The 23,096-nt window shown below is 40.2% G+C and overlaps 1 protein-coding gene across 1 annotated transcript in view; it reads right to left on the minus strand.

Annotated features, from left to right (window-relative positions):
- Positions 1-3,314: 3,314 nt before the first annotated feature.
- LOC116408581 (transmembrane protease serine 2-like) overlaps positions 3,315-23,096 on the minus strand; it is a 29,893-nt gene continuing 10,111 nt past the window's right edge. The window contains exons 4-8 of the mRNA XM_031896178.1: positions 22,586-22,715; positions 9,953-10,128; positions 5,280-5,419; positions 4,459-4,611; positions 3,315-3,402 (exon numbers count right to left, since the gene is read on the minus strand). Coding sequence (XP_031752038.1) covers positions 3,391-3,402; positions 4,459-4,611; positions 5,280-5,419; positions 9,953-10,128; positions 22,586-22,715 — 611 coding nt within the window. The 3' untranslated portion in view covers positions 3,315-3,390. The remainder of the gene's footprint in view (positions 3,403-4,458; positions 4,612-5,279; positions 5,420-9,952; positions 10,129-22,585; positions 22,716-23,096) is intronic.

Genomic DNA, 23,096 nt, shown 5'->3' on the forward strand with positions numbered 1-23,096 from the left:
AGTTACATGGGAGTAGGAGAAACAATAGGTTAAGTGAAAGCAGTCCTAATGTGTAGAGCTGGCTCCTTCTGAAAGCTCAGACTCAGGCACACTTTACTGCTGCGCTGCAAGTTGGAGTGATATCCCCCCCCCCTCACCCCCAGCAGCTGATCAGCAGAACAATGGGAAGGGAGCAAGATAGCAGCCCCCAGTAGGTATCAGAATAGCACTCAATAGTAAGAAATCCAAGTCCGGCTTGGGACTCCTCCAGTTACATGGGAGTAGGAGAAACAATAGGTTAGCTGAAAGCAGTTCTAATGTGTAGCACTGGCTGAAAGCTCAGACTCAGGCACACTTTACTGCTGCGCTGCAAGTTGGAGTGATATCCCCCCGCCCCCTCCCCCCCAGCAGCTGATCAGCAGAACAATGGGAAGGGAGCAAGATAGCAGCCCCCGGTAGGTATCAGAATAGCACTCAATAGTAAGAAATCCAAGTCCGGCTTGGGACTCCTCCAGTTACATGGGAGTAGGAGAAACAATAGGTTAGCTGAAAGCAGTTCTAATGTTTAGCGCTGGCTGAAAGCTCAGACTCAGGCACACTTTACTGCTGCGCTGCAAGTTGGAGTGATATCCCACCCCTCCCCCAGCAGCCGATCAGCAGAACAATGGGAAGGGAGCAAGATAGCAGCTCCCAGTAGGTATCAGAATAGCACTCAATAGTAAGAAATCCAAGTCCGGCTTGGGACTCCTCCAGTTACATGGGAGTAGGAGAAACAATAGGTTAGCTGAAAGCAGTTCTAATGTTTAGCGCTGGCTGAAAGCTCAGACTCAGGCACACTTTACTGCTGCGCTGCAAGTTGGAGTGATATCCCCCCCCTCCCCCAGCAGCCGATCAGCAGAACAATGGGAAGGGAGCAAGATAGCAGCTCCCAGTAGGTATCAGAATAGCACTCAATAGTAAGAAATCCAAGTCCGGCTTGGGACTCCTCCAGTTACATGGGAGTAGGAGAAACAATAGGTTAGCTGAAAGCAGTTCTAATGTTTAGCGCTGGCTGAAAGCTCAGACTCAGGCACACTTTACTGCTGCGCTGCAAGTTGGAGTGATATCCCCCCCCTCCCCCAGCAGCCGATCAGCAGAACAATGGGAAGGGAGCAAGATAGCAGCTCCCAGTAGGTATCAGAATACACGGGGGTGCAACACTGGGGGTGGAAAGTAATTCCTGTTATTTCAATGTTCTTATGTTTAAAAGGTGTTTCCTTTTGCATCTTCCTGCAGAAAAGACATTTAGGCTGAATTAAGAGGAGGTGCTATGGCCATCCTGGCAGTGAGTAGATCAGGGATAGGAGTCAGACAGACAGGCCAAGAGACTTGTCATTGTGGGACAGAACCTGACCACCCCTGATAGTTTCCAAGAGATAGAGACTGTGCACACAATTGTGTTATTTTGGATTTTGATTTTTTTAATAAATAAACATTAGGTTTTTTGTTTTTTTTTAAATTGTGAGTTTATTCAAAGTAGAAAAACACTCTAAAAAATTACAAACTTGAAAACTGATAAATAAGCCCATAAATGTCCCGGTGTAACAAACGAACTCAGGAACAGCTTTACCCTCAGGCACATTGCAGCCTATCACAGCTCTCCAAACAGTCGCTACTTATATTAATCAGTACACGGTGTTACAGGGTGTTCAGCTTCACCAACCTGTCCCCCCACTATATAATCCTTGAGGAAGTAGGGTGCTCTCTCTTCGCTATTCTAGGCTTTTGGCACCATCCACCCACCTCCAAAAGCTACCTTACTATATATAACTGTAGGGGAAAACCACCCAATATCCTTCTGCTAGTGATGAGTGCATTTTTTGCAAGGCATGGATTCGCATCGAATTTCTGAAATTTCTTCAAAAATTTGCAGCGAAAAAAATTGTCAAGTGTCAAAAAAAAAAAAAATAGGCGCGGTCACTTAAAAAAAAGTTGTGTGCGACAAAAAAAGTTTCACTTCAAACTGGGCGTGGTCATGTCAAATAAAGCCTTTTTTACTATTTTTTGCCCGTTTCACTAATTTTTCACCAAAGCGAAACGGGACAAATTTGCTTTCTACCATTAAAATGGGATTGTATCAGTGAGGACCATGTTGAATACTAGTATAGTGTACACCAGTGATCCCCAACCAGTGGCTCAGGGGTAACATGTTGCTCCCCAACCCCTTGGATGTTGCTCTCAGTGCCCCCAAACCAGGGAGTTATTTTTGAATTCCTGACTTGGGGGCAAGTTTTGGTTGAATAAAAACAAGATTTCCTACCAAATAAAGCCCCTGTAAGCTGATAGGGTGCATAGAGGCCCCTAATAGCCAATCACAGCCCTTATTTGGCTCCTCCATGAACTATTATGGTGCTTGTGTTGCTCTCCAAGTCTTTTTACATTTGACTGTGGCTCACGGATAAGAAAGGTTGGGGACCCCTGGTGTACACTTATTATCTTAGATACTGCTATTACTGTCTATCAAAATTAATGCTCCACCTTTAGATTCAACAGAACATTCAGTCATGGCATTTCAAGGGGTTGAGTAGTAAAGTAGTAAATTTAAAAACAGTACAATTGTCCATTAAAGCTTTATAAAATGTCAAAATGTGACCCATTCTTTGGAAAAAAGAACCACGTGCAAATGCAAGGGTGATATAAATTTGCGCAAAATAAACTGTAATATTCTGGTAGCCTCTAGCATTAATGTTACAGTGTAGAGCCCCCATGATTAGCGATTTCGCCAGGCATGGTTTTGCGAAACATCCGTGAAAATTCACTGTGCGTAAAAAAAAAGGGTACGGTTGTATTGAAAAAGTGCGGGCAACAATAAAAAAAAAAGAACGCAGACCAAAAAAGACGCGGGCGTCAAAAAAAATCGCGCAACAAAATCGCGTTTTGCGGATTTTCTTACCATTTCGCAATTTTTAGGGTGAAGCCAAACGGGACAGATTCACTCATCACTACACATGATCCTTCATTGCCAGGGCTGGAGTAAGGGAAAGGGAGCTGTCCTGCAATGCTGGGAGATGTGAGTGGAGGTTGAAGAACAACTGGAGGCCCATGGGTTGGATAGTTATATATTATACAATAAAACTTGTCCTGGGGCACCCAAATAGGCACCCAATTGAGAAGAGCATACCATAAAGAGGGTGAGAATCAGGTAGATAGTGCATATATTTGTCTTGGCCGGTACTTGGGGGTGTGCCAACATGTACTTATTGTTTATTTCAAAAGAGATAGGCTGTGTATATCCAAGGCATTTACCTTCCAATATCATCATTTTATATCAAACAACATTGTTATTCTAGCAGCAATAGGAATATCAATAATCAGCTGTGTTCTTGTATTATCGTAGGTTCTCATTCTGATTCATCACATGGGGATCTCTGATCAGCTGTAAATCTGCAAAAGATAAAAATTGATGTTGTTGGGCCATACAAAGAAGTCATTATATATATGTATGTATAGTCTTGGGATTTATTATTGGCAAATCTGCTATATTGAAAGCTCTCGCTTAAGAGTAAGGTTGTGTCTCATAAAGGATAATTTACTATAAAAATAAATGATGATGATGATGATTGCCCTTGTTAAATTTGCTTTTAAATCTCCTTGATCTGGGTAGAGATATTATCATGATTCATTATCAGAAAACTCTGGAGATACCAGGGAGATACCAGGGCTGGGGCAAGAGAAAGGGAGCTTCCTGCAATGGGAGATGTAAGTAGAGGTTGAAGTACAACTGGAGGCCCATGGGTCGGACGGTTACACAGTATAATATGTCCTTTGTGCTTTTCTCTATTTCCATTGCCAAATGTGCCCCTTAATTGTCAGACCTGTGAATGGACACCCAATTGGGCGGGGCCTACTATAAAGTGGGTGGGGTTTCAAGTAGATAGCCGACATGTCTGAACATTTATCTTGGTGGGGCTGGGACTTGGTGGGCATAGCCTAATTGTACTTATTTTTTTGTTCCAAAAGAGGTTGGCTGTGCTTACCCAAGGCATTTACCTTCAACAAACCGTTTTATATCAACCAACATTGTTATTCCATAGCAGCAATAGGAATATCAATAATCAAGTCTATTAATTTTTTATATATATCAGAGGGACTGCAATAGGATTAAACATTGTCCCTTTATATGCCATTTTGTGCAGTCATGTCTGGTTTTCCATGTATTAAAGAAATGCTATTCTTTGATTCACAGGTTTACAAGGAAGAGATTAAATACAGGAACACATTGTAATTGCATTGTTATGGTCCTCCTTCCATACACCCCAAGTCAATAAATGTCTTCTGAAGCCGCAATATACTAGGATCCAGAGGATCGCATTGACTGATATGTCCCATTGCTGCTAAAGTTATATGTGATGTTATGAATGCATTGAAAGGAAAGGTTCTAAAGGGATATTGTAGGCATAACAGATTGAGATGGAAAGTGTAAAAATCAGTGTTCCTTACCTTCATTTGTAAATATATCCATTCCACAAATATTGTCATATTCCCATATACACCAGGTTTATTGGGTCGGGCACATCCGATCCCCCAGCTGGTGTCACCAACAAGCCACCAAGTGCCATTTGTTTTGGTTACTAAAGGTCCCCCGCTGTCCCCCTATGAAATCAAAACAGATCATTTAGAATCCATTTTAGTTTAGCGCAAATGGAACCCTGTACTTACAGTGTGGTTAAACTTATTTGTTGGGTGCCACTAGGTTAATAATTGCTAACTTTTCCCCCCAGGTCGGGTGCTCCTTTTAGAGAAAAAATTAAATGGTCCGGGAAATAGATGAATGCAGCACCACAACCAGGGCCGCTGCTGGCCAAATGGGTGCCCTAAGCAGAAATGTACTTTTGTGCCCCCTCCCCCAAATATTACGGAAGTAAAAATAAAATAATAAAAAAAAAACACCTACTATAGGGGCCCCACACACAGTGCCCCCAATACCCCCCATAGACAATGCCCCCATAGTAAGTGCCCCAATAGCCCCCATAGACAATGCCCCCATAATAAGTGCCCCCAATTGCCCCCATACATTGATTGAGTTATCCCGGACAGCGGGATGCGCTATAAAAACCGGCGGGACAGTGTTGGGGGGTATGTTATAATATATAAAAACAATTTTTTTGAGCAGCTGGGATGGTGCCCCCCTGGGAGTTAGTGCCCTGTGCAGACTGAGTACTCTGCTTATAGGGAGCGGCGGCCCTGACCACAACGTCTACACATTAATGTCACCGCTCTTTGTAAATGAGGCTCAATATTTTGCAGGTAGTAGAGATTACCTGGCAAGAATCTAAATGATGGAGATCATCGGCACATAGCATAGAAGATGTAATGCTCCCGTTATATACATTAGGCTGATTGCATGCGTTTGAGGAAACCAATTGTACCGCAGAATACTTGAGAATCGTAGAAATGTTCCCTAGAAATAAAATGTAAAGAAAAAAAAAACAAGTTAACATCAAAGTAGCCAATACTTCCGTGCTTTTTTGACACAACCGCAACTTTTTCCTCACTTACCAAATTTTTTCTTGGCCAATTTCAAAGGCCAAATACAGACTTTCGCAGCAAATCCATGCCTGGCGAACAATTTCGCTCATCCCTAATAAATCTTTGCACTGGGAATCTAACTATCTACTTCACAAGAACCAAACATACTGTGTCTACAACTCATTTGTAACACAGACACAACATTATCTATAGAAAGCTCATTGCCCACATCAAAATGCCCACGTTGGCTTCCATATGTAGAGGGAAACATACATTTATTATATAGTATAACTGACCATACAACAGGTGAACTACTAAACATAAAATACAACTTTTCTAGTTCTGCAACATTATTTGGAATTTAGACTTCTTCATAATTTCATTAGTTTGTTTCCAGTTAGGCAATTACCCATATCTAAAAGGGTAGGTAATGATATGTGCTGCAATGAGTTGGCAATGTTTATTTTGGGTGGGAAGAGGGTAGATGAATGCAGATTTGGCTACGACTGGTCTGGTAGAGCATTTTTCTCTATAGAGTCTCCACCGTTTTTTTCTGCTTTCTTCTATATATATTGATGTACAGGTATGGGATCCCTTACCCGGAAACCCATTATCCAGAAAGCTCTGAATTACGGAAAGCCTGTCTCCCATAGACTCCATTTTAATCAAATAATTTAGAATTTTAAAACTGATTTCCTTTTTCTCTGTAATAATAAAACAGTACCTGTACTTGATCCCAACTAAGATATAATTACCCCTTATTGGGGGCAGAACAGCCCTATTGGGTTTATTTCATGGTTAAATGATTCCCTTTTCTCTGTAATAATAAAACAGTACCTGTACTTGATCCCAACTAAGATATAATTACCCCTTATTGGGGGCAGAACAGCCCTATTGGGTTTATTTCATGGTTAAATGATTCCCTTTTCTCTGTAATAATAAAACAGTACCTGTACTTGATCCCAACTAAGATATAAATAATCCTCATTGGAGGCAAAACAATCTTATTGGATTTGATTAATGTTTTATCGATTTTTTAGTAGACTTAAGGTACGGAGATCCAAATTACGGAAAGACCTTTTATCCGGAATACCCTTGGTCCCGAGCATTCTGGATAATGGGTCCTATACCTGCACTTCAAATATGTCATTTATAACAGTTGATGTTCCTGTAGCAGGAAAATTGAAGGGTAGCCCCTAACATGATGTTTTAAAGGGTCAGAAATGGAAACATATTATTTACATTTATTTATTAGTGGTGCTGAACGAATCTGTCCCATTTTGCTTTGCCGAAAAATTCACAAAACTGCAGGAAAATGTGTAAAATGCATTGAAGTCAATGGGCAGTTTGATTTTGCGCCAAGTTTTTTTTCCTCTGCAACATTTTTTCTCGGCAACATGAAAACAATGTTCACACCAGTTTCTTGCTGCAGTTTCACAGAAAATGTCACTGTTTTGCTGGGAATCCACGCCTGGTGAAAAAATTCACTCATCACTATATATTATATCTGTCCAACATCTGCTGCTGGATTTTTCTCCTTTCTCTGATTTCCTTATGGACACTGATATGTATTTAAGATGTTTTTCCTGAGCAGGCTTTCCCAAATAAGAAAAAGTTTTGCAGCTTTTAGGGAAAGCTCATGGAAAAATACCTTAACTAAGTAACAAGATTTTTGTCCCCAAGTTCCCAAGTGAGTACCTTAACTCACACGGGGGGTTTCTCTATGATTGCCCCTTAGTGCCCAGCCCCCCTCATTTTGACTATCACGGCCAGGAAAGAAGACAGCAAGTAAAAGAAACTGGAACTACAGGACACTTGGAACAAATCATGATGGCCAAAAGGGCCACCTAGATGGAATTTCTGTGTGTGTGACCTGACAGATATTGGACATCAATATATCTATCTAACCACTTTATCTATAAACAGCAGTAGACTATTTGAAAAGATTTGTTCATAATTAAGTGATGTTTGCAGCAGAGTACTATTCTAAAACCTTAATCTTGGACCTTTTCTTACCTCCTTGAGAGGTGGTACCCCAACCAGATATCCAGCATTGTGTGCCGGCCTCCCAGAACATTCCGGCATTGGGTAAGCACACCGGCTGGGTGGTATCTGAAAAAATAAGATTGTTTTCATTTTCTTTTTCTGGTATGAAATGTCAGCATTTCCTGAGTCACAGATAATGATGACATAGTAATAAAGTGGAAAAACCTTGCCATCTTATGCTACACTACAGCCTAGCCACCCTGAACCCCCGCAGTGGAAGGATCCAGTGGTCCATGGGTTGAGCAGATGTATAGCCTTCCATTCTGTAGAAAGAGTCATGACCCCCCCGCCTTGGAAATAGCAGAACTTTCTGTTTCAAGTCTTATAGTTCCACTGGAGTGTATATATCATATCCTGAGAGTTCCTTATTGCCTTCCTTGCAGGAATCCCACACGAGGCAAAGTGACCACCTCCCCATGTAACATCCCCCACAGCTGTTAGTTGTAAGCTTGTATTGTACATACATGGGACTAGTGTCAGGGCATTGCTACCAAAACATGCTAAAACTTCTGCTATGCCATTGTTTACAATAAATGAATGATCATATTGGAAAGTGTTGCCCTTTGCACTAGACTCTGAAATACATATGTTGTTAGGTGACCGTATGGCAGTTCTACTACAGGTATCGGACCCCTTATCCGGAAACCCGTTATCCAGAAAGCTCCGAATTACGGAAAGCCCGTCTCCCATAGACTCCATTTTAATCAAATAAGTCAGAATTTTAAAACTGATTTACTTTTTCTCTGTAGTAATAAAACAGTACAGGTATCGGACCCCTTATCCGGAAACCCGTTATCCAGAAAGCTCCGAATTACGGAAAGCCCGTCTCCCATAGACTCCATTTTAATCAAATAAGTCAGAATTTTAAAACTGATTTACTTTTTCTCTGTAGTAATAAAACAGTACCTGTACTTGATCCCAACTAAGATATAATTACCCCTTATTGGGGGCAGAACAGCCCTATTGGGTTTATTTAATGGTTAAATGATTCCCTTTTCTCTGTAATAATAAAACAGTACCTGTACTTGATCCCAACTAAGATATAATTACCCCTTATTGGGGCAGAACAGCCCTATTGGGTTTATTTAATGGTTAAATGATTCCCTTTTCTCTGTAATAATAAAACAGTACCTGTACTTGATCCCAACTAAGATATAATTACCCCTTAATGGGGGCAGAACAGCCCTATTGGGTTTATTTCATGGTTAAATGATTCCCTTTTCTCTGTAATAATAAAACAGTACCTGTACTTGATCCCAACTAAGATATAATTAATCCTTATTGGATGCAAAACAATCCTATTGGGGTAAATTCATGTTTTATTGATTTTTTAGTAGACTTAAGGTATAGAGATCCAAATTACGGAAAGACCCCTTATCTGGAATACCCTTGGTCCCGAGCATTCTGGATAACGGGTCCTATACCTGTACCTTGTAATTGATCCCAACTAAGTATAAATAATCCTTATTGGATGCAAAACAATCCTATTGGGGTTAATTAATGTTTTATTGATTTTTTAGCAGACTTAAGGTATGGAGATCCAAATTACGGAAAGACCCCTTATCCGGAACACCCTTGGTCCCGAGCATTCTGGATAATGGGTCCTATACCTGTATATGGGTGCCGCTATATTAACATGCTTTATAATAGAGAGCATTTTCCACATGAAATTACAACTTAAAAAACAGCGGTTGCTTGAAAATTCAAAGATAATTTATTTTTTTTCATCATGGGGATTTAATTGACTTCTAATTTTATCCCATTGACTTGAGTTACACCACAATAATAATGGCATAAAATATCCACCCCAAACGTACCTTTTTTTTTCTCCAGGATCGCTCCATATCCTGCCATCTGCCCATTGCAAGTCATAACCCCATCCCCTTTACATCATAGACCTGCCCCTTTTCCATAATAGGTCCGCCCCTTTTGTTCCCTACCACCACTGGCTAGTAAAAGTTTTTTATAAAGGTGGCAACCCTACTCCACCTTGATAATATTTTAAAGTATAGCTGGGTGAACATTAACTACAACTACTACAGCTATACTCTGCTCCTAACTGGCATTAGTAGCAGAGTATAAATAACAGAGGGTGTTGAGCCTCTTTTCCAGTTCCTTTAGTGCACAAGCGTGAAAACTGTAGAGATGTGAGTGTGAGATCTGAGGAAATGTGTCCCTAATTGCTTCCTGTATTTTTTTGCCATTTTGAGTATTGTGCAGGCAGATTATTGTAGCTAGGATAAGATATTCTGAACAACATCTCTGGTATGGTGACTGTTATTCCCAACCAGAAAAAAAAAAGTTTGATACAGCCCTAATACTTTTTTTTTTTATATTTTAAAAAGCCCAAAGTGTAAATGGTTTTTAAAGAGGCTTAACAAGCAAATGGGTATTTTTTCATGTCGTTACTGGTACTTACAGCTAAATGTTATTTCATTTGTCAGTTTCATTAGGGCGATATCGTTATCATTATCAGAAGAATTATAACCAGGGAACACAATGATCCTCTCTACAGAATAGCCATTGGCATCAGAGTAACTTGGCAGGGTCAGAGCCCCAGCGAAAACCTTCCATTCAGAAGCATTTGAACGAGATCTAACAGGGAAACAGTAAAAGTGTGAGATGCTCAATTCTCTAATTTTTTAAAAATAAAAAATAATCAATATCAATATGTTATAATAAGCAAAATTTTCCTCCCCAAGCCCTTTCTACTTCAATATTGGCTGCTAATGGGGCATTAATACTGATATATGTCCAAAAATGATCGCAAGAACAGTCATGGGTGTCAAAAGAATAGTTGCGCGTCCAAAATTTGTCTCAAGAACAGTCGCGGGCGTCAAAAGAGTAGGCATGTGTCCAAAAATTGGCGCAAGAATAGTCATGCATCAAAAGAATAGTCGCGCATCCAAAAATTGGCGCAAGAATAGTCGTGCATCAAAAGAATAGTCGCGCATCCAAAAATTGGCGCAAGAATAGTCGTGCATCAAAAGAATAGTCGCGCGTCCAAAATTTGCTGCAAGAATAGTCGCGGGTGTCAAAAGAATAGTCGCGTGCGCCAATTTTTTTTTCCCATGCGAAATTTTCTCCGATTCGTGAATCTTTTGAAAGATTCGCAAATTTTTTGGCAAAGCAAAACAAGACAGATTCGCTCATCACTAATCATAACCTAATGTACATAGTAAAGTACCCATCAGGAACCCCATCATACAGGGAGGCTGCCCTAACCTAGGAACCCCCACTGTCTTGCACCTACACAATGTTACATCAAACATTCAAACATTCAATTTATACTGCCCATAAAGGTAAAGGTAACGTCTGATATCTTTGTATTTTAAACTGGGTATATGATACTCCTTAGAGCAGACATGTTTCAACACGTTATGTTTTAATAAGTACTATAAAGTTAGAAACCAGAGTACAGATAAAACTAAGGCAAACAACAATATCCACACCTCAAAACAAGAAATGACAATGATGACTTAACTGCACCAACTTACCCATATACACAATGAGCTGCTGTCACTATCCACTTGGGGGAAATGATGGACCCGCCGCATAAAAGTCCTGTTTTATACAGTAGACCAACTTGCCACGGCCAGTTTCCCGAGGCAGCATTAGCTCCTGCTTCTATAAGGCTTGCTGCACTGTTATACGACACACCGCAACCTAAGGGAATTAAGGTGAATGAATGTAAATTTATCATTAATAACTTGTTCCTGATATCTCTGTCTAAAGGCTGGAAATGGATAGGGTCCATCGGGTCCTTCACCCACAATGAGCAGAGGACCCATCTAGGGACATTATATTGCACCTTCTTTTTTACCAGACACAAATCTCAGGCTTAACAACAGCGAGGAACGCCAATTAGTGTGAGTTCCATAGCCATCCTTATCAAATTTATTCAGACCTTTCACCTACTACCATTGAAAAGTGAAAAGATGTTGGGTTTATCATTAAAGCTTTACAGCATCATAAGATCCCTTCTAGATATTCCTTCTAGATCCTTTTCCCATGTAGCTTAATGTTGACCTATAACAACATACAATGGGCCTGATTCACTAAAGTGCGATAAAAATTATTGCACGCTTTTTTGCGGTAAAAAAGACACGATAATTTGCGCGCGATTCACCATAGTATTATCGTGTGCGATAAATCACCATTTTCGCATATGGTATTTCTCGCGCTAGTTTTACTGCATGTGTTAATTTCCGCGCTGAAAAGAATACGATCGCATGATTCACTATAACTTTTGCGCGCTAAATATCGCATTCGGCTATGCGAAAATTAACACCTACTGCAGGCGAAAAATTATAGAAAAGTACAGTAAATGTTTTTTTTGCAATAAAATATGGACTTACAGTGTTATTTATTCAAGTATGTGTTTCCCCTAGAGTGACGCAGCCGCCAGTTTGCAGCGAAATGTTCATTTTTAATACAGTAATTTTCCGCAAGTATTGGCGTGTATGGCTAACATGGCGTGCGTTCATTTGCGCAACTATTTATATTTGGCTACAAGTGATGAAATGTTTCGCCAGGCATGGATTCGCAGCGAATTTTTGGACGTGCGTTGAAATTTTTCGCGGCGGATTTTTTCATGCGTTTCGCAAAACAATCCGCCAATGGCAAAACGCATGAAAAAATTCGCCACGCAAAAATTCAACGCACATCCAAAAATGTATACAAGCGTCAAAAAATAATAGTCACGGGCAACAATTTTTTTGCCCGCACAACATTTTTGCCGTTTCGTGGATCTTTCGAAAGATTTGCTAATTTTTCACTAAAGAAACCAGAACACATTTGCTCATCACTAGTGGCTACTATTTATAAGCATCTACTATTTATATGCTACCATTTATATGCTACTATTTATATGCTACTATTTATATACTACCATTTATATGCTACTATTTATATGCTACTATTTATATGCTACTATTTATATGCTACCATTTATATGCTACTATTTATATGCTACTATTTATATACTACCATTTATATGTGGCTAATATTTATATACACCATTTATATGCGGCGACAATTTTTATATACTATTTCTATGCTACCATTCATATGCGGCGACTATTCGCGTGCGTAATTTAGGGCATGTACCGGCAAATACCGCATTGAAATAGTCTTCGCGAGTTAAATAACGCATGCAATATCGCGCGTAATAAAGCGCAAGTATACTTATAGTGAATCAGGGGAAAAAATCGCCAAAATTAAGACGCTGTAAAATTTATAGCGCACGCTAAAAATAGCGCACATTTTATCGCACTTTAGTGAATCAGGCCCAATAAGTCTTTGCTTCCCAGAATAAGGCCAGACGGGGCTACCAAAATTAGGATTTATGGACACTTCCCCAAGAGACACTATGGGGCGTGTTTAATAAGATTGGAGATAAATATCTCCGGTGATGTTGCCCATAACAACCAATCAGCAATAAGATTTGAACAGTCACCTACAAGTTAGAAATCAAAGCTATCCAAAATAAATCTACTCCCCCCCTGGGAGAAAGTCAGATCCAGCTCACAGAAATCAAATGAATCACTTCAATTAGTATCAGTCAGTATAGTGGGAGAAGTGAGGATGTAAGCAGGTGACTAATCTCGTCATTGCCCTTATTGGGCAGATTAAGTCTGGCAATTAGTCTGATGACTGAAAATGTTATTTAGAATAAATGATGCATCTCCTTCGAACCTTTCAATGTCTATATTTTATTCTTCCTTATATAAAATTAGAAAACAAAGTATTATAAATGTGAGTTTATATTGTAACACTTACTTATGCAACGCAAGGAGACCACTTGCCCCGATGGACAGGAAGAGCTGTAAATAAATGTAGAATTTAATTAAATATTTCTGTTTATTATAACAAGGTACAGGTATGGGATCCCTTATCCAGAAACCCATTATCCAGAAAGCTCTGAATTAAGGAAAGTCTGTCTCCCATAGACTCCATTTTAATCAAATAATTCAGAATTTTAAAACGGATTTCCTTTTTCTATTTAGTAATAAAACAGTACCTGTACTTGATCCCAACTAAGATATAATTACCCCTTATTGGGGGCAGAACAGCACTATTGTGTTTATTTAATGGTTAAATGATTCCCCTTTCTCTGTAATAATAAAACAGTACCTGTACTTGATCCCAACTAAGATATAATTACCCCTTATTGGGGCAGAACAGCCCTATTGGGTTTATTTAATGGTTAAATGATTCCCTTTTCTCTGTAATAATAAAACAGTACCTGTACTTGATCCCAACTAAGATATAATTACCCCTTATTGGGGGCAGAACAGCCCTATTGGGTTTATTTAATGGTTAAATGATTCCCTTTTCTCTGTAATAATAAAACAGTACCTGTACTTGATCCCAACTAAGATATAATTACCCCTTATTGGGGCAGAACAGCCCTATTGGGTTTATTTAATGGTTAAATGATTCCCTTTTCTCTGTAATAATAAAACAGTACCTGTACTTGATCCCAACTAAGATATAATTACCCCTTATTGGGGGCAGAACAGCCCTATTGGGTTTATTTAATGGTTAAATGATTCCCTTTTCTCTGTAATAATAAAACAGTACCTGTACTTGATCCCAACTAAGATATAATTACCCCTTATTGGGGGCAGAACAGTCCTATTGGGTTTATTTAATGGTTAAATGATTCCCTTTTCTCTGTAATAATAAAACAGTACCTGTACTTGATCCCAACTAAGATATAATTACCCCTTATTGGGGCAGAACAGCCCTATTGGGTTTATTTCATGGTTAAATGATTCCCTTTTCTCTGTAATAATAAAACAGTACCTGTACTTGATCCCAACTAAGATATAATTACCCCTTATTGGGGCAGAACAGCCCTATTGGGTTTATTTAATGGTTAAGTGATTCCCTTTTCTCTGTAATAATAAAACAGTACCTGTACTTGATCCCAACTAAGATATCATTACCCCTTATTGGGGGCAGAACAGCCCTATTGGGTTTATTTAATGGTTAACCCTTTAAGTGCCAGCCGAATTCGTCATTTCGGTTCCCCCCAGTGCCAGACGTTTTTTAAGCATTTTGTACTCATTCACTTTAACAATGTTTTTTGGTAGGAAAACCTCCACGAAACTAGGGAAATTATATATCGTTTTTTTCGTCACTAATTGGGCTTCGACATACATACCAAATTTTATAACTTTTCTGGAGATATGATGTGTATTTTGGGTGAAATATGTAAAAAAAAAATAAAATTATGAAAAATTTCTGTATATTTTGAGGTTTTTTTCCATAGAAAAGTTAATTTTACTCACTTTTTTTTATTGTTTGTAAAAGCCCTGATACTCCCAAGTCCAACGATACCAAATATGTGGTGGTACCCCACAGTTCCTGTCCAGAAGTAACCCCCAAACTAAGGCAATACTTAGTACAATATCACACCAGAACAAAGCAGAAAAGCGCTTGTAACAGTTAATGCAGCATAACTTATATGTAAATCTAAAATATCCCCTCATGTTTGGTATCTTTAGAAACTACAGACCTTCAGGTTTCTAGGTGCAATGTAGTTTTCACTCAAAAGCCAAATACCTTTTGTCAGTGCATTGTGAAATTTGGAACTTTTTATGACATTTTTTTTTTTTTCTAAAACGTAAACTTGGACGCATGATCAAATGTGGATTTGACAAAAAAAAATATCATAAAAATTTTCTAACAAAGGCATATTTGAAAGACAAACTTCTCCTGAATAAAATGATGCCCCATATGTATGGGTGCACATAAAGACATGGGCACCAAACACTCCAAAGCAGGGGCAATGCACAAGGGCAATTACAGCTAAAAATGTGGGGGCTGCGCTCTATGTGCACTTCCTGCAGTTTTTCAGTGTTAACCCCCCCTACCTGTGAAATAACCCCCACAAACTATATATTTCTGAAAAGTGCACACCTTCAGCTATTCAGAGACACCACTCTTTTCTTTCTACATGGAAAATTGTGGCCGCAGTCCCTTGCAGAAGTCAGCGCTTTGGTCAGAAATCAAGGAAAAACCAGATAAAAAACCTAGATTTCTCCCCAAAATCTCCATGGCAACTACCAAAAACTTACTAACCATCAATCTGCAAGTTCCCCTGAATAAAACGATACCCCATATGTATGGGTGCACATAAAGACGTGGCCACCAAATGCCCCAAAACAGGGGCAATGCATAAGGGCAATTTCAGTTGAAATTTTGGGGGCTGCGCTCTATGTGCACTACCTGCAGTTTTTCAGTGTTAACCCCCCCTACCTGTGAGATAACCCCCACAATCTATATATTTACGAAAAGTGCAAACCTTCAGCTATTCAGAGACACCACTCTTCTCTTTCTACATGGAAAATTGTGGCCGCAGTCCCTTGCAGAAGTCAGCGCTTTGGTCAGAAATCAAGGAAAAACTAGATACAAACCTAGATTTCTCCCCAAAATCTCCATGGCAACTACCAAAAACTTACTAACCATCAATCTGCAAGTTCCCCTGAATAAAACGATACCCCATATGTATGGGTGCACATAAAGACGTGGCCACCAAATGCCCCAAAACAGGGGCAATGCATAAGGGCAATTTCAGTTGAAATTTTGGGGGCTGCGCTCTATGTGCACTACCTGCAGTTTTTCAGTGTTAACCCCCCCTACCTGTGAAATAACCCCCGCAAACTATATATTTCTGAAAAGTGCACACCTTCAGCTATTCAGAGACGCCACTCTCCTCTTTCTACATGGAAAATTGTGGCCGCAGTCCCTTGCAGAAGTTAGCGCTTTGGTCAGAAATCAAGAAAAAACCAGATACAAACCTAGATTTCTCCCCAAAATCTCCATGGCAACTACCAAAAACTTACTAACCATCAATCTGCAAGTTCCCCTGAATAAAACGATACCTCATATGTATGGGTGCACATAAAGACGTGGCCACCAAATGCCCCAAAACAGGGGCAATGCATAAGGGGAATTTCAGTTGAAATTTTGGGGGCTGCGCTCTATGTGCACTACCTGCAGTTTTTCAGTGATAACCCCCCCTACCTGTGAGATACCCCCACAATCTATATATTTACGAAAAGTGCACACCTTCAGCTATTCAGAGACACCACTCTTCTCTTTCTACATGGAAAATTGTGGCCGCAGTCCCTTGCAGAAGTCAGTGCTTTGGTCAGAAATCAAGGAAAAACCAGATACAACACTAGATTTTGGTCAGAAATCAAGGAAAAACCAGATAAAAAACCTAGATTTCTCCCCAAAATCTCCATGGCAACTACCAAAAACTTACTAACCATCAATCTGCAAGTTCCCCTGAATAAAACGATACCCCATATGTATGGGTGCACATAAAGACGTGGCCACCAAATGCCCCAAAACAGGGGCAATGCATAAGGGCAATTTCAGTTGAAATTTTGGGGGCTGCGCTCTATGTGCACTACCTGCAGTTTTTCAGTGTTAACCCCCCCTACCTGTGAAATAACCCCCGCAAACTATATATTTCTGAAAAGTGCACACCTTCAGCTATTCAGAGACGCCACTCTCCTCTTTCTACATGGAAAATTGTGGCCGCAGTCCCTTGCAGAAGTTAGCGCTTTGGTCAGAAATCAAGAAAAAACCAGATACAAACCTAGATTTCTCCCCAAAATCTCCATGGCAACTACCAAAAACTTACTAACCATCAATCTGCAAGTTCCCCTGAATAAAACGATACCCCATATGTATGGGTGCACATAAAGACGTGGCCACCAAATGCCCCAAAACAGGGGCAATGCATAAGGGGAATTTCAGTTGAAATTTTGGGGGCTGCGCTCTATGTGCACTACCTGCAGTTTTTCAGTGATAACCCCCCCTACCTGTGAGATACCCCCACAATCTATATATTTACGAAAAGTGCACACCTTCAGCTATTCAGAGACACCACTCTTCTCTTTCTACATGGAAAATTGTGGCCGCAGTCCCTTGCAGAAGTCAGTGCTTTGGTCAGAAATCAAGGAAAAACCAGATACAACACTAGATTTTGGTCAGAAATCAAGGAAAAACCAGATAAAAAACCTAGATTTCTCCCCAAAATCTCCATGGCAACTACCAAAAACTTACTAACCATCAATCTGCAAGTTCCCCTGAATAAAACGATACCCCATATGTATGGGTGCACATAAAGACGTGGCCACCAAATGCCCCAAAACAGGGGCAATGCATAAGGGCAATTTCAGTTGAAATTTTGGGGGCTGCGCTCTATGTGCACTACCTGCAGTTTTTCAGTGTTAACCCCCCCTACCTGTGAGATAACCCCCACAATCTATATATTTACGAAAAGTGCAAACCTTCAGCTATTCAGAGACACCACTCTTCTCTTTCTACATGGAAAATTGTGGCCGCAGTCCCTTGCAGAAGTCAGCGCTTTGGTCAGAAATCAAGGAAAAACTAGATACAAACCTAGATTTCTCCCCAAAATCTCCATGGCAACTACCAAAAACTTACTAACCATCAATCTGCAAGTTCCCCTGAATAAAACGATACCCCATATGTATGGGTGCACATAAAGACGTGGCCACCAAATGCCCCAAAACAGGGGCAATGCATAAGGGCAATTTCAGTTGAAATTTTGGGGGCTGTGCTCTATGTGCACTACCTGCAGTTTTTCAGTGATAACCCCCCCTACCTGTGAGATACCCCCACAATCTATATATTTACGAAAAGTGCACACCTTCAGCTATTCAGAGACACCACTCTTCTCTTTCTACATGGAAAATTGTGGCCGCAGTCCCTTGCAGAAGTCAGCGCTTTGGTCAGAAATCAAGGAAAAACCAGATACAACACTAGATTTTGGTCAGAAATCAAGGAAAAACCAGATAAAAACCTAGATTTCTCCCCAAAATCTCCATGGCAACTACCAAAAACTTACTAAACCTCAATTTGCAAGTTCCCCTGAATAAAACGATACCCCATATGTATGGGTGCACATAAAGACGTGGCCACCAAATGCCCCCAAACAGGGGCAATGCATAAGGGGGGGCTGTGCTCTATCTGCAGTTATTTAGTCTAAACACCCCCATACCTGTGAAATAACCCCCGCAAACTATATATTTCTGAAAAGTGCACACCTTCAGCTATTCAGAGACGCCACTCTCCTCTTTCTACATGGAAAATTGTGGCCGCAGTCCCTTGCAGAATTTAGCGCTTTGGTCAGAAATCAAGGAAAAACCAGATACAAACCTAGATTTCTCCCCAAAATCTCCATGGCAACTACCAAAAACTTACTAACCATCAATCTGCAAGTTCCCCTGAATAAAACGATACCCCATATGTATGGGTGCACATAAAGACGTGGCCACCAAATGCCCCAAAACAGGGGCAATGCATAAGGGGAATTTCAGTTGAAATTTTGGGGGCTGCGCTCTATGTGCACTACCTGCAGTTTTTCAGTGATAACCCCCCCTACCTGTGAGATACCCCCACAATCTATATATTTACGAAAAGTGCACACCTTCAGCTATTCAGAGACACCACTCTTCTCTTTCTACATGGAAAATTGTGGCCGCAGTCCCTTGCAGAAGTCAGCGCTTTGGTCAGAAATCAAGGAAAAACCAGATACAACCCTAGATTTTGGTCAGAAATCAAGGAAAAACCAGATAAAAACCTAGATTTCTCCCCAAAATCTCCATGGCAACTACCAAAAACTTACTAAACCTCAATTTGCAAGTTCCCCTGAATAAAACGATACCCCATATGTATGGGTGCACATAAAGACGTGGCCACCAAATGCCCCCAAACAGGGGCAATGCATAAGGGGGGGCTGTGCTCTATCTGCAGTTATTTAGTCTAAACACCCCCATACCTGTGAAATAACCCCCGCAAACTATATATTTCTGAAAAGTGCACACCTTCAGCTATTCAGAGACGCCACTCTCCTCTTTCTACATGGAAAATTGTGGCCGCAGTCCCTTGCAGAAGTTAGCGCTTTGGTCAGAAATCAAGGAAAAACCAGATAAAAAACCTAGATTTCTCCCCAAAATCTCCATGGCAACTACCAAAAACTTACTAACCATCAATCTGCAAGTTCCCCTGAATAAAACGATACCCCATATGTATGGGTGCACATAAAGACGTGGCCACCAAATGCCCCAAAACAGGGGCAATGCATAAGGGCAATTTCAGTTGAAATTTTGGGGGCTGCGCTCTATGTGCACTACCTGCAGTTTTTCACTGTTAACCCCCCCTACCTGTGAGATAACCCCCACAATCTATATATTTACGAAAAGTGCACACCTTCAGCTATTCAGAGACGCCACTCTTCTCTTTCTACATGGAAAATTGTGGCCGCAGTCCCTTGCAGAAGTCAGCGCTTTGGTCAGAAATCAAGGAAAAAACAGATACAAACCTAGATTTTGGTCAGAAATCAAGGAAAAACCAGATAAAAAACCTAGATTTCTCCCCAAAATCTCCATGGCAACTACCAAAAACTTACTAACCATCAATCTGCAAGTTCCCCTGAATAAAACGATACCTATGTCTGGTTGCACATAAGTACATGGCCGCCAAACCTGAAAATGCATAATATTGGGGCTGCACTCTATGCACCCCTTTTTTTTTGCCTGCACCCGAATGAATGGGATACGCTCGGGTGCAGGCACATGTAGCCGATATACGCATGAAAACGCGTGAGAATGCAAAGTCTCGCGTTTTCATGCGTATATCGGCTACACGTGCCTGCACCCGAGCGTATCCCATTCATTCGGGTGCAGGAACAAGTAGCAGGCGTAGGGCTGAATTTTCGGCAAGCGTTTTTCCACTTGCTGAAAAAATCAGCCCTACGCCTCGTGTGGCATCAGCCTAACCCTTGGCAATAGAAACTACCAGAACAATCTTAGCACCTCTGGACCTTTCTAGAACAACTGAAATCAAATGGAATAAAACCACTAAAAGCAATCAAAGAACAATAGTTGCAATGAAATCGGTAAGAGCCCTGGATCCACCAATGTCACTGCAAAAGCAACCTTTTTGGGGGCACTAAACACACAATAAAGAACAATGCAAAGATAAAACACCGTAAAATCCAATAAAACCACCTAAACCAACAGAAGAACAATAATTGCAATGAAATCGGTGGTCAGAGCCCTGGATCCACCAACGTCACTGCAAATTCAGCACCCAATAGCAATACAAAAAGTTACAGTGCAATAGAATAATTCAAAAACAGAAATCAATTATGAAAATGCCAAAAAAACACTAAAATGCAACCAAATAAATCAGATAATTATAGAGCAAGATCAGAAATAAAGTTTTAGTAAAAAAAAAGACTGCCAAAGAAAGCAAAGACAGAAAGAAAAGAAAAGAAAGAAAGAAAAAAAAAAAAAAAAAAAAAAAAAAAGTGTAAGTGTAAGTGTGTGTGTAAGTGTCTGTGTGTGCTTGGGAAAGTTGTAAATCAGTGTGTATGTGTACAAAAGTGTAATAATGACAAAGATAGAAGAAAAAATGCAAAAAAAAAAAAAAAAATTTTTTAGACAGTTGAGATAGAAATAAGCAAAATAAACAGTGGTAGAGAGTTGTAGTTCAGCTTACCCAAGGCAGGCAGACGATCAGGGGCGATCAGGGGCGATCAATCCAGCAGGAAGGCAGCAGGGGAGCTCCATCTCGTCCGAAGTGCGCAGCAGGAGTGAGGGAGCCGACAGTAGGCGGCGCTATTTAAAGGGACAGCAGTGGACACGTCATCAACGCGTGTCCACTGCTGTCATTGGCTGGCGACGCGATCGGTGCGGCTCGGGGACCCGGATCGGTGAGTATGTCTTACTCTGCTCGTTGCCTAGGGGGATCTGAGGGGTTTACAAGCGCTGCGCTGCTTTAAAAGCGAGCGCAGCGCTTGTAAACCCGACAGTGCCATTGGACGTAGATTCTACGTCCCATGGCACTTTGGTCCCTTGGTACCTGGGACGTAGAATCTACGTCCCTTGGCACTTAAAGGGTTAAATGATTCCCTTTTCTCTGTAATAATAAAACAGTGCCTGTACTTGATCCCAACTAAGATATAATTACCCCTTATTGGGGCAGAACAGCCCTATTGGGTTTATTTAATGGTTAAATGATTCCCTTTTCTCTGTAATAATAAAACAGTACCTGTACTTGATCCCAACTAAGATATAATTACCCCTTATTGGATGCAAAACAATCGTATTGGGTTTAATAATGGTTTATTGATTTTTTAGTAGACTTAAGGTATAGAGATCTAAATTACGGAAAGACCCCTTATCCGGAATACCCTACCATTCTGAATAATGGGTCATATTTATTGACTGTTGAGCATAAACATATATTGATACTGATAATGGTGCACTCAAGCTAGACTATTTATTATTATCACTGGGGTATACTTCTTGATTCAGTCAGAGCTTCCTGTTTTTATCCAATTAGCACATTTATCGAAGAAGATTGATTTCTCAATTCATTAAAATGTGTCACATAGTTACATAGTTACATAGTTACATAGGGTTGAAAAAAGACCAGAGTCCATCAAGTTCAACCCTTCCAAGTAAACCCAGCACCCACACCCTATACTTACCAATCTATACACTCACATACATAAACTATATAAATACAACCACTAATACAAACTGTAGGTATTAGTATCACAATAGCCTTGGATATGTTGCTGCTTTTCATAGCTGAGAGCAGCATTCAAACAGCAGACCAGTATCTGCTACCTGATGTTTGGTTGCTATAAGGTTACAAGAACTGGGGCAAATGGTCGCCACCTCTAATAACAATAGCCTGTATATTTGTAATAAATGACTATATCATCTATTTACTCAAGCAGAGCTCATATTAACCATACCTGTACTCAGTGCTTATATACAATTTGCTTGTCCGAGATCCATTGTTTATCTGGAAATACCCATTAGGGGCGTATGTAGAGTTCAATGTATCGGATCTGTTATAGCTTCTCCTGAAGAAGAGACCAAACATGGTTGTGTGCATTTATGGAACAATGGTAGATATATTAGGGGTTATAAGAATAGATGAAATCTAATATAGAATAGAAGATATATTTCACTAATATAGTTACCCGCTGTATCCAATGTCCTGGCAGGCAAACCTCCCATAGGCATCAGTCCAGTTATCAGCGCACACAGGCAGCCATGCTGACTTTAATGTAGAATAGACCTGCAGTTGGGAGTCTGCTCCATATAATCGCACTGGGGGAGAAAGTAGGTTTGTTTTTGATAGCTGACATGAACGTACCATCTGCATTATATATAAGGCAAAAGCCCCTGACAGTAAGTTGACCTCAGAAACCATTTATGTTTGGATAGTACATATTCAGATTGGTAAATATTTCTTTCTACTCCAACCTAACGAGTAAAAATGCTTTGCTAAAACGAGGAAGGTTTATTATTATTCAATAAATCATAATGATTCAATCACATCACAATAATTCAAATAAAAGAATCTAAAATCTAAGGGGCAGATTTATTAAGATACGAACGTTCGGAGCGTATTTTCGCCGAATTTTTCGACGCCCGCGCGACTTTTTCATATGATTGCGCGACCTTTTCGTACGCTTGCACGACTTTTCC

The sequence above is a fragment of the Xenopus tropicalis genome, chromosome 2 (assembly GCF_000004195.4).
Source record: "Xenopus tropicalis strain Nigerian chromosome 2, UCB_Xtro_10.0, whole genome shotgun sequence".
Taxonomy (NCBI): Eukaryota; Metazoa; Chordata; class Amphibia; order Anura; family Pipidae; genus Xenopus; species Xenopus tropicalis.